Below are 12,633 nucleotides of genomic sequence, written 5' to 3'. Positions count from 1 at the left end.
TGCACTGGACGGGTAAGCAATGTTACCTCTTCTACCATAATTCCAAAACTGTTCTGAAAAGTAAAAGGCTAACTTCTATGTCAGAATTGATCTAGGGTAAGTGAACTCATTTATTTCATTTCATACACCATGTAAATACTGACATGTATCAGCACCTGGGAAAAAGCTAAAAGGGCACTTGATTCATTTGCCCAACAGTCAGATTTGCTTTAACTGCAAAAATCTCTCTAAAACTCTTCTATTCCATCATAGTTCATGTAAATATATGAACAAGGGGTACATTTGTGTAGTAATAAAACTTGGTTTGTGTGGAGAAATTAAGCTTATACAATTATTTTCAAGTCTCATTAAGTCACAAGGTTGTGAAGATCCTGTTAAACGTGTTATGCAAATATTATTTCGTAGGTGTGGTTCTGATGCCATCCCTGATATCAATTCCCCTACATTAAACCCTCATTCCCTGCCTACTCCCTGGCTCCCTGGCTCCAGAACCCACTATCCGCCATGGAGACAGACAGAGCCAAGGACAGCCACCTGGATGCCTTATCATCTCCTCCTCCTCCCAAGGCCGAATGCAGGCTGGTGGGAAAGCTCCGACCAGCAAGGCCACTGACTCCCCCCGCCATCTACAAGCAGCCACATTCTTCACAAACCTTTAAAACCCCTTGGCTCCCCTCTTTCAGGGAGATGAGACAAAACGAGACAAATTTGAGGGCTCACTCTCATCTCCTGGTTGATATCACCCAAAATAAAAACGCTTTCCTTGCCATAAGCCTGGCGTTCCAGTTTTCACTTGGCCCCTCTTGTGTGGTGGGTAAAGAACCTACGTTAGTAGGCACTAACAGTTCTAGACACCCTCTTCCAATTTCCAAACCCAGTAAATCCAGATTCACCGTCACATACAAATAGTGGCCAAAGATCATACTGCTTCTAAGATGGCCTCCAACAATCCTGCCTCCAGTATTCACGCCCTTGTATAATCCCTTCCCCTCGTGTGTAGGTTGAACCTAATAATTTGCTTTTAACAAAGAGAACAGAGCAAAAGTGATGGAACGTTACCTCCAAGATTGGGTTACAAAAAGATTTTGGCTTCTGTCTTGCTAGCCTTCTTTTGCTCTGATGGAATTCAGCTAGCCACATTGTCCACTGCCCTATGAAAGAGGCCTCCAGGCAGCAGGATCTGAACGGAATCCTGCCATCAACCACATGGGGGAGACAGGAAGCACATTCTCCCCTGCTGAACCTTCAAATAAGCCCACAGCCCCGGCTGACACCTTGATCACAACCTTGTTGAGAGATCTTGAGGCAGATGAACAAGTTAAGCCATGCCCAGATTCCTGACCCACCCAAACTCTAAGGCAATAAACATATGTTGTTTTCAGCTGCTAAGTTTCGGGGTTATTTGTTACACAGGAAGAGATAACTAATGCAGATGTTGAAACTGGAAGTGGGGTGCTGCCATAGTAAATACCTAAAAATGTGGGAGCAGCTTTGGAACTTGACAGTGCGCAGAGGTTGGAAGGATTTTGAGGAGCACGTTAGAGAAAGCCTAAGTTGCCTTGAATGGATTGTTAGTAGAAAGCTGGACCTTGAGTATGCTTCCCATGAGGACTCAAAAGGAAGTAAGGAAAATGTCTTTGGAAATTGGAAGGAGGATCTTTGTTAAGCAGTAGTAGAAACTTAGCAAACTATCACCTTCAGTAATGTGGAAAGTAGGAAATGTGCCTAATGAACTGAGTGATCCTACTAAGGAGATTTCCAAGCAAAGTCAAAGTGTTGTAGGCACTGCCTATTTTTTTTGGCTGCTTATAGTAAAATCAAGAGAAGAGAGAAAAACGAAAGAAAGAACTGTTAAACAAAAAAGAAACCAGGACATGAATGGTCTTGAAAATTCTCAGCCTCTCTAGATGGTGAAAGATGCTAAAGTTAAGAATGGCTTCCAAACAAAGTTTGAATCCAGGGCACCGCCAGAACATGGCCTGTAAATGAAGCTGAGGGGGTGATGGTAAAACCTTCTGCTAAGACCCCAGAAAGATCAAGGGTGGTACCTTGCAGTATTAATCAGTTATACAAAAAGTCCTTTAAAAAGATTAAGGATATGTCTTATAGATCCTCTCAATTAAACAAGAGACTTGCTAGAAAGCTTGAGGGCATTGTACTTCAACATCTTTGCAAAGCCCTATTTTGAAGAGATTCTGGGATATGGCTTTTATCTAATGGAATAAACCCCAATGTGATTCACAGGAGGCTCACAAAATTTTCAAGAGAATTATATCAGCAAACACACTGGCCTGAAACAAACTTGGCCTGAAAGGGACAGTGACAGTACAAAGTGAAAAGAGACCTAATAGACCTCCAAAATTCTACTGGCAGGAAGCAGACTGAGAAAACTACTCAGCTGCAAACACATGCTACATTTGATGAAAAAGGAAGGATGAATCAGAGGGAGGAGCCCAGAGCTCAGAGGGAGAAGCCTGGAATCCAAAAGAATTATTCCAAGGCCTTGTGATCTAATCAAGGAACCTCCAACTTTCGCCTACCCGAATTTCAAAAGCACTATGGACTCCTCTGTGCCTCTCATTTTCTCCCTTTGAACAGGAGAGTCTACAGCAATTAGCCTATGTCTGTCCCATTACTGTATGTTGGGTGTGTGGGTGGTGTGTTGGGGGGACTAGAGAACTTGTCTTCTTAGGTCAGGTCTTCAGATTCAGAGGAACCATACTTGAGGAGTTGTACTTAAGCAACTACACCTGAGGAGCCTCATCTACACCTGGCTCTGATTTTGATGTAGATTCTGGACTCTGAGGTGATGCATAACGGGATGAGGCTTTTGGGAACCTTGGAAGGAAAGGTGTATTTTGTATGTGGGAAGGACATGACTCATGGGAGGGAGGGCAGAGGACTGGCCACCCAAAACCTTACAGGATCTCTGGGGAGATGCACACACGGAAAGTTAAAAATTAGTATTTAGTAATAATTGTAGGTTAACATCATAAGTGAACAGTCTATTGACTTCAGCCTACACGAAAGGAGTCAGTGGAGAGTTTCATCATGGATAACAACACAAGAAAATCATGCTGTAGGAAGATTAACCTAGTGTGAGACAGTGAGTACTTCCACTCAGAATTCTCTTTACTGCTTCCACCTCCTGAACACTTCAAAAAATACGATGAAGCAGACCCCGACATTTGTGATTTTAACTATTAGTAAAGAACTACTGACATAGTTTTACAGTCAGTCATTTAGCTAGTGAGTCAAGTCACCTGCTCAGCAAGGCAAAGGAGCATTATTATACTAGTCTTCAAGGAACACAGAAAAAATGTATTTTTTTAATGAAAATATCTCAAAAAGCCAATCATTAGTGCTTGTGATGAAAGTAAAATGATCTCCAGAAAATAATGGATCTTGGAGCTATAAAATAGAAGTTTGAGATCCATTAAATGAGGACTAGTTCATATTACAGTGGGACTTCATAGTCTCAGACTACATCTCTCTTGAATGTTAGAGTTCTGTACAGTAAAAGCACAAGGGAATAAGAAAACTATGGAAATAAGGAATATTTGAAAATATAAAGAATATTTCAAAATGTTTGTCAGTGCTAAAGGATTTTTAAAGCCATAAGCAGAAAATATATTTTCAACTCATATTAAAATATTTAGAAAATCTCTACCATAAACAGAAATACTCCAAAGTCATTAGAATATACAAAATGGACCCCTTACCTAAATACTTAAAGTAGAATATTTAAAAGTGCACAAATTAACCAAATGGGCATTACTAGCACAAGTTTCTATAGTTTGGTTTCATCTATTTCATCACCAATCAGTGAAAATGAGAAACAAATCAACTATTTGAGAAGAGCAGATCTCTGTAAAAGCCTTCTTTCCAATAAAGCAGATGCCACCTGGTCTGGAACAACCATATGTGCTTACTCCATTCTCAAGTTATGCACCTTCTTCACAAAGCCCAGTGTCTGAGAAAACATTAGCTAGCTTTTCCTTAGCTGGCAAATCTTCGTTCTAGTATGGTCAGAGGGAAAAATAAGCTATCAATTTAAAGATAAACATTAGTTTATTTTCCTTCACTAAAAGAAATGTGATTATGGTTGAAAGAGCACATATGCTCTTATAATCCAAACAGAACAATCAAATACCCTCAAAGGTTAAGTCCTCTTTTGCGTTTTTTTGGAGGGTTTCGGGGGGCATGAGGGGAGGCACTTGCTATCTGCAAGCCACAGTGCTAAATGCTAAGAATACAGAAATGAATAAAACATGATGCTTGCTCTTGAGGAGTTTATAATTAGGCAAGAATTTAACAGTTAAAGGAAGGCCAGTGATAAGGAGAAGATGCTTAGATGAGTACTGAGAGATTACTAAAAGTCAACAAGATAAAGAAAGCTGGGAAAAGCATTTTAGGAAGACTATAAACAGAATGACCACTATGATCAAAGGCTCTGATCAAGGACTCAGAAGTATAAAGCAGGGAGCTGGCCCAGTGGCATAGTGGTTGAGTTCGCATGCTCCGCTTTGGCGGCCCGGGATTCACAGGTTCAGATCCCAGGTGCAGACCTACATGCCACACATCAAGCCATGCTGTGGCAGCGTCCCACATACAAAACAGAGGAAGATTGGCACAGATGTTAGCTCAGCACCAATCTTCCTCAGCAAAAAGAGGAAGATGGGCAACAGATATTAGCTCAGGGCTTACCTTCCTCACACAAAAAAAGTATGAGGCATGTAAGAATGTATAAAGGAAAAAGCAAGAGATTATGTAATTCTGGAAGACAAAGCATAGGGTCAGAAGAGGGAAGTGGTAAGCTAGCCAGGTCACTAAAGAAACAGGAGAGTCTGGGTAAGAGAATGCCATGTTCAATGTGCATTTCTAATAAACGACTACAGCTACAGTGAGGAGAGTGGATTTGAAGAAGGCAAGACTGGAAGCAAAGTTATGGCTGGAGTTGAGGCAAGAGATGACAAGAATTTGAAATAGAAGGGTAGAAATAAGAGAGAAAAAGATGGGATACATTGAAGAAATATTTAGGTGATAAAACTTACCAAAACTTGGTGATTGATTAGATGTGGGAGGTGAGACAGAGAGAGAAAGGAATTTAGAATTAGTTCTAGATTTCTAGCTTGGGGAATTAGGTTCACAGTAATATCAGAAACTGCAAATGGAAATAAAGGAGGAAGAACACGTTATGGATAACGTTACGGGGCTGGGAAAGTAGGAGGAAAAAAATTAGAAATGCTGAGTTTGAGATGCCTATAAAGATCCAAATGGCTACATCTACCAAGCAGACGGATGCAGAAGCTGGAAGCCAGGGCTAGAGTCACAGATATGCGTCATCAGAATACAAGGGGAATAGACACAGAGATTAGACTGGTGGTTCCCAGAGGGGAAGCGGGGGACGGAGGAGGGCGAAAGAGGTGACAGGGCACATGTGTACGGTGACAGATGGTAATTAGTCTCTGGGTGGTGAACATGATGTAGTCTACACAGAAATAGAAATATAATGACGTACATCTGAAATCTACATAATGTTATAAACCAACGTTACCTCAATAAAAAAAAATCTTAAAAAAAAATAAATATAAAAAGCTTAGGGCAAAGGTAGTTAAGACTCAGAAGTGTATAAAAGGCCCAAGGACAAGAAAAGAAGTGACCAATGGAACAAGGATGAAATCCTGGAGAACGCCAAGGGGGCGGAAAGAGGAGGAACCCATAGATGTTTGAGAAAGAGCACTTATAAATATGATATGACAAAGACTGCCAGCGTCCACTAATATTCATGTGCTTTTCTCCTTCCTTAGAATGCCGGTAAACTCTGCCTCTCAGCCTCTTACAGTTAGATAAAGCCATCTGAAAATATCCTGGCTAAAAGCATATGGCACAGCAATGTCTATACTTCTAGGCTTGGTTTCCGAAACTTCTCTCATGATTCTCTGTGGTCTCTCTTCCTTTCATGGAAGCTTGGAAGCCACACACTGACAATGGCAGAGTCACCTTTATGGAAGGAGACGAGTCCCTCCAAAGAGCCGAGCCAGGCCAAACACTGCGTGGAACAGCAACATTTTGTGTCACATGTCTAAATCCTGAAAAAAAATCTATACTGTCTGCACCACAAAGGAAGCTGTAATTCCTTTCTAGTTTTTCACATAAAAAAGTTTTAATTGGGGGCTGGCCCCGTGGCCGAGTGGTTGAGTTCGCGCGCTCCGCTGCAGGCGGCCCAGTGTTTTGTTGGTTCGAATCCTGGGCGCGGACATGGCACTACTCGTCGGACCACGCTGAGGCGGCGTCCCACATGCCACAACTGGAAGGACCCACAATGAAGAATATACAACTATGTACCGGGGGCTATGTACCGGGGGGCCTTGGGGAGAAAAAGGAAAAAATAAAAAAAATCTTTAAAAAAAAAAATAAAAAAAAAAAGTTTTAATTGTACAGATTCAACATTAACATAACAATATCTTATGTCAAAATTATAATCAAACTGAAACTTCACAATGGACTTAAAAATAAATACTAGAATTTGGACAAACCATTTTCACGAACTTCATAAAGAGTTCTACTTAACCCAATAAAAGCTTCTTTCTTTTAAAATTTTATATTATTTCTGACTTTCTAAATTCACAAGGCAGATTTATAAATTCACCAGTGACTAAACGTCCTTCTTAAGCAAACTGGGACATTTCTTTATGAAATTCTGAGGGCTGTCAAAGTTATCAACTGTGTTGTATAATTAATGTAACTTCCACTTCTGTGAAAGTTCCAAAATCCAAAGGAGTTATTTAAGGAAGAGTTTAAGCATGTACATATTGCTAAATCTTTGGGGAACAAAGGACTTTTTAAGTACAGAGAAAACGAGAGAACTAATACTCAGCAATTTATTATCAAAGTATATTCCCAAAGAAACTAAAATAAGACCGTAAGTTACACAGGGAATCTTAATATTTAAAATATTGTTTTACTCATTAATCACTTATTCCAAATAATAATGTAAGTTAAATATAGAACACTAAAACAACTGTCATGAGTACTCCTATATGTTAAACCTAATCGATTTGTTTAAATTATGTTAGAAATAAAACCAAACCATTTCAAGCAAGCTCTTCTTTCTCTTTAAAACAGGAAACTATATATATTTATATTTGAAAAATATATTTAGTAGAATACACATAAATACATGTATATCTTACATACACATGTATAGAATTCTTTAAAAATCATAAATATTCAAATAGCAGAATATAATAAAATATATTTCACACAGAATCTAAATTGATAATTTAGAAGGAAATCAAGATAGTAAACACTCTCGAAATTTTATACCTAAACACAAACTATCCAAGTACCTATTCTCCTACAAGATTCCCAGTGCCAGAACAGTGGGCAATATTTGTTACGTCAAGGAATAAACTAGTTTCTTTCGTATTAGAAAGCACATACTTAACAGATGTGATTCAACTACCTTGCGCATAGTAACTATTACTAGTCAATCAGCTCACTCATTTCTTACCTGGAAAACACAGACAGCGATACTTAAAAATTCCATTTGGGAAAACATTTAGGATAGACTTTCTCTTTTCTACACATGGAGTCAATTTGTAATACCAGGAAGGACATATTACTCCTTTCATTATCCCTTTCCTCACTACTGGGCATCCTCTAAGTACTTAGCACTATGTTGGGTATGGGTTTGCCAACAGGGTACATGAGCAGAAAATACAGACAAGAAATAAATGTCATGCTCTCACTTCCTCTCATGAAAGTCTTAGAATCCACACACTGCAGATGAAGGTAGCAGCATCACTTTTATGGGGTGAACTGAGTCCCAGATGCCTCCATGCAGCTAAGCTGAACCCAAACCCTGTATGGAACACCACATTCTGTGCCAGAAGTCATCAGGCATAATAAACGATCCCGAAACAGGAGTTTACAGTACAGAACACAGCTGAAGCAGTGCATCTGTGCTGCAGTGCTGTTTGCCTAGAGGAATGCCCTAGAGTGAGCCAGGAGACCTCAAAGCAGTGATGGAATCTGCACTGAAATCAAGAAGTTCACTATGGCTGTGGACACAAATTTGTTTGAACACTGTTTAAAAACATCTCCAAAAAATCGAGAAACCTAGATCAAATCCTTGCTCTTCCGCTAACTGACTTTTAATTGAGAGGGAACAACTGGCTATTTCTAAGTTTTGTTTTCTGCACTTGTAAACAGCGAATTGTCCATGAAGTGAAAGGCGCTGGCCCATGCAGGCACTCAGTACATGCTCGCTTTCACTGTGCTTTCAAATACCATCATCCACCTACCAACACAAAGGCTCCAGACTCACAGACCTGGTAAATCCACCAAAAAGACAGTTATTGCCATCACATTTGTGGTAAAATGGCTTTTTACAACATCTCTATGTTGGGTTTTAAAAAATCTACCTGAAAAAAAAAATCAGTTTAAGCCTTACTTAAGAAAAAAGAAGCCAAACTAAATAAATCCTGAACAGGCAGGTCTTAGAATGCATATATTCTCGAAGTTTGTTTCCTGTAAGTCAGATGTTTAGAAGGAGCAACATATTTTCCCACAAAAACAAGTTTCAAGATCCCCAAGCCAGCTTGTTTAATGTTAGCCAAAATAAATCCCTAATTTCTGTTCTACGACCATCACCATTTAGAACAAAGAAGTCACTGGAACATGTATTCAGAGTTCCAGGTTGGGATGATCCATGGGAGACAGCTCTTCCTTCTAAAATCCCACTAGCGAGAACACAGGGGCTTCCTTTCACGAGCCCTGACTCCAACCTTCTCATCTACGAGAGAACATTGCCTGCTCTTCTGTACCCGTCCCACCTCCAAACTCCAAACTCCAAACTCCACTAACATGTTCACATAACCGCTTAGGACAAGGATGGAAACGGGCGGCATGGGAGGGGGAGGTAAGAAACCTGGGCTTGTCTGAAGGGTGATTTGAAAGGAGGCAGGCACTGGGGTGTGACTAGGAAATGAGGAAGGTTTCCTTCTCACCCCTCCCTCTTTTATATAGTTACTTTCACTGAAAAACCAAAGCAGAGTGAGGGCCAAGCACTGGACCAGGAAAGCAGGGATTAACATAGCAGCTCTTCTGCAGCGGCTGGATCAGACTCCCCTCCCTCGCTTCTTCTCACTGCTGTGCTAGTGTTACAAACAAGGACGGCATTCAGTCCTTCCCGGAGACTGCGAGTTCTTTCACCACAGGTATCATCTCCTGCCTGACTTTGTACCCTTGGTGCCTGAAAATCTGGCACACAGTAGGTGGTCAACATATGTGTTGAATGAATCAATAAACAGAACAGTAGTGGATGCTGTGACTCATCACCCAGAACCCACTCTATAACCGAAGGGCCTATGTTCCTGGCTGTTGGGAGCATTGCTGGCAGACAGGCCTCAGTCAGCCCTTAGGGAAAAGCCTCGACTGAAGAGCCATCCTGGCCGCAGATCATACTCCTTGCTGGGGCAGCCTGCATCTAACGACTGGGGACACAGGCATACCTTGGAGAGAGCATGGGTTCAGTGCCAGACCACTGCAGTAAAGCAAATAAAGCGAGTCACAGGAATTTTTTGATAAAAGTTATGTTTATACTATACGAAGTGTGCAATAGCATTATGTCTAAAAAAACAACGTACATACCTTAACTGAAAAACACTTTATTGCTAAAAAATGCTAACCATCATCTGAGCCTTCAGAAAACTGTAATCTTTTTGCTGGTGCGGAGTCTTGTAAAAAATCTAATACCTGCAAAGCGCAATAAAACGAGGGACGCCTGTACAGAGGTCCAGCTCCCCTCACCCCAACCTGAGACGACTCTAAGGACCGTCCCAGCGTCAGGGCTCCCCCTTGCGGCTGTTGAGTGCGTTACAGCCCAACTTCTCCCGTGGAAACCCGGCTTCCTTCCCTTCCACGGCATTGGTCCCAAGGCTTCCCCAGCAAGTGTGCTGCACTCTCGTTTCCACCTCAGAGTCTGCTTGCAAGAAACCCAACCCGAACCAACAGTCCCAAAGAGGACCTAAGTGTGACGCAGGTTTAAACCGCCCAAGGAAAGGTATCTGACTTCATATTAAAGGTCAGTAAATATAAAACGCTTTAAGAAAGGCCATGCAATGAACTCTTTTTATCCCCAGCAATTTGTTTCCATTTCAGCTCCTTTAAATAATCAAGAGACCTAGAGTATTTTGAGGGCCACCTCAAAAAAGTGCATCTGTTTTACTATCATGTAAGCTATTAATGACAAACTATACCAAATTCAACACTTGTCTAACTTAAAACAAAGCAGAAAAAAATTAATGAATTTAGTGTAAACAGTATAAGGCGCTACAGAGAACAGAGCTGTTTTTATTGTGTTAATCAAGCTGACTTTATAAGGCATTGCTTTCCCATTAAAAGATACTCAACATATTAAATACAGTACTTCTAATTGCAATTAACAGTTAGAAATTCGATGCTTATATAAAAATCACTGTTAAAATATGAAGAGGTGCAAATTCCCAGCAAGGCACAGCTAAGTAAAAAATAAATGAATAAGTAACAAAACTATTTGCTTTATCTGGATCCAGCTCCACTGGACTCAAGCTATTTTGGGCTCAAATAATACCTTAATCTTGCGAGAATAGTTGATGAGGACTCAAATATCTTAACCTTGCAAGAATGGTTGTTAAATTGAGGCTCAAGAATTATTTTAAGCATAATAAGTACTCATTTTTTTAGATTTTTTTTTTAAACTGTAAGACTACTTGGCAATTTGCTACGCAGCATGGCTAGATAGCATCTGATAATTCATGCTCACTACTAAAATCTGGAGGTATTGCCAGAGTGTGTAGATCCCAATCTTCAGCTCTCCTGTGGAAGCTAAATAAGTGGTCTGTCTGTGGGAAAAGTCTCAGTCCATGCTTCCTGGAAAATGGCCCAAAAGGCATTTAGTAGATGTGCATATACTGTCCTTCTTGCCAGAATAAGTGACTCAATTCTATCTCTATCTATTTCAGCAGACACACCTGGACTGGAATCATCTGCATGTGGAAATTGAAGAAGCATGCTGAGTGACACTGAACACCAGCATGCCCTTTGCCTACTACTTCACCGTTATCCTCTTCTTTTCTTTCAAAGATACAAAAATTAACTAAGTAATATTACTTGTCTGCAGAGACATGTTTTGAAAGTCATAAGATGATATTTAATCAAAGAAAACGGAAAATGGCAGGGTACTGAGAGGACCTGGTGCCAGTACTAACACACATACAGCATTTTAACCAAAATTAGTATCACTGAGTTGCTATAATTTGATTCCACAAATGTTTCATTAATTTATTTAATCCTTAGCTTCCCTATCATAAAAGCAACCACTCAGAACCCATCTTTATTTTTAACACCACTTTTATTTTATTGTGCTTCCCTCTGAACATCTCCTGCACATATTTTCTTGTTTGTTTCCTTTTATAAGGAAATGCATTAAAAATCAGTATTATTATTAGCTTCCTAGATAACAGCATAATATTCAATTTCTTGCCAAAATAAAATTAAATAGCTTTGAGTCATTTTATTTGGTGGGTTTTTTAAAAGACAGTTAGTCTGCAATTAATTATTTAGACAACCAGCTTCCTGATGGCAGATCTTTCTTCAAGTACAGAGAAACAGAGTCATCTCTTAAAATTTACGTTATGTGGAAAGTCTGAGCCGTATTAGGCCTTTTTCATCTTACCATGAACACTTCCTAATGTAATATCCCCAGCAGCAGAAGATAGAAATGACGAATCTGTATAAAGATACTTGGCTTTCAGCAAACCATCTTCAGTAGATACACTAACAGAACTTCCCTGCAGTTTATCTATGGTCACAGTCTGGTAAGAGAAAGACACACATCAGTTCACTACAAACAAGACGGGTAGAAAGCCAGAATGGCACCGACGGAGTCAGTGGGCGACTACATAAAAACACTACCTAGCACACAATCACTTGACTGACTTTGATTCCCTAGCTTTAATCACAAGATTGTGAACAACAGGGTCTTCTCTGAGGAATGTGGAACAGACCCATTATATTCCTTCATTTATTTAGATCTTCTTTAATTTCTCTTAATAATGTTTTATATTTTCTATGTAGAGTTCCTCTTCATCTTTTAAATTTATTCCTATTTGATATTTTCTAAGTGCTATTATTAAAGATATCTTTTTTAACTTCATTTTATTTTAATTGGCTGTTGTATTTGACCTTAAATCCAACAATTTCACTAAACTCACTAATTCTAATAATTTACCTGAATTAAAAGAATTTTTCTACATGCATAATTACATTGTCTACAAGTGATAGTTTCATTTCTTCCCTTCCAATCCTTATATTAATAGTTTTTCCTGCTCTTTCTTACCTTACTATCTGGCTCAAGCCTCCAATTCAATGGTGAATAGAAGCAATGAGATAGTAAGCATCCTTATCTTATTCCTGTTCTCAGCGGGAAAGCTTGCAACATCTCATCATCGAGTAGGATGCTTGCTATAGACATCTTTTAGATTCTTTTATAAGATTAAGGAGGTTCGCCCCTATTTCAAATTTGTTTTATTGTTGTTTAAATCATGAATGGTTTTTGAATTTTAACACACACTTTATCTGATTTTA

The 12,633-nt window shown here is 39.6% G+C and overlaps 1 protein-coding gene across 1 annotated transcript in view; it reads right to left on the bottom strand.

The window, feature by feature from the left end:
- The window catches only part of FAM185A (family with sequence similarity 185 member A), a 51,833-nt gene that overhangs the window by 27,355 nt on the left and 11,845 nt on the right, over positions 1-12,633 (bottom strand). The window contains exon 4 of the mRNA XM_046670003.1: positions 11,723-11,861. Coding sequence (XP_046525959.1) covers positions 11,723-11,861 — 139 coding nt within the window. The remainder of the gene's footprint in view (positions 1-11,722; positions 11,862-12,633) is intronic.

Source organism: Equus quagga, chromosome 8 (assembly GCF_021613505.1).
Source record: "Equus quagga isolate Etosha38 chromosome 8, UCLA_HA_Equagga_1.0, whole genome shotgun sequence".
NCBI classification, from domain to species: Eukaryota; Metazoa; Chordata; class Mammalia; order Perissodactyla; family Equidae; genus Equus; species Equus quagga.
This window is presented reverse-complemented; position numbering and strand designations above follow the sequence as displayed.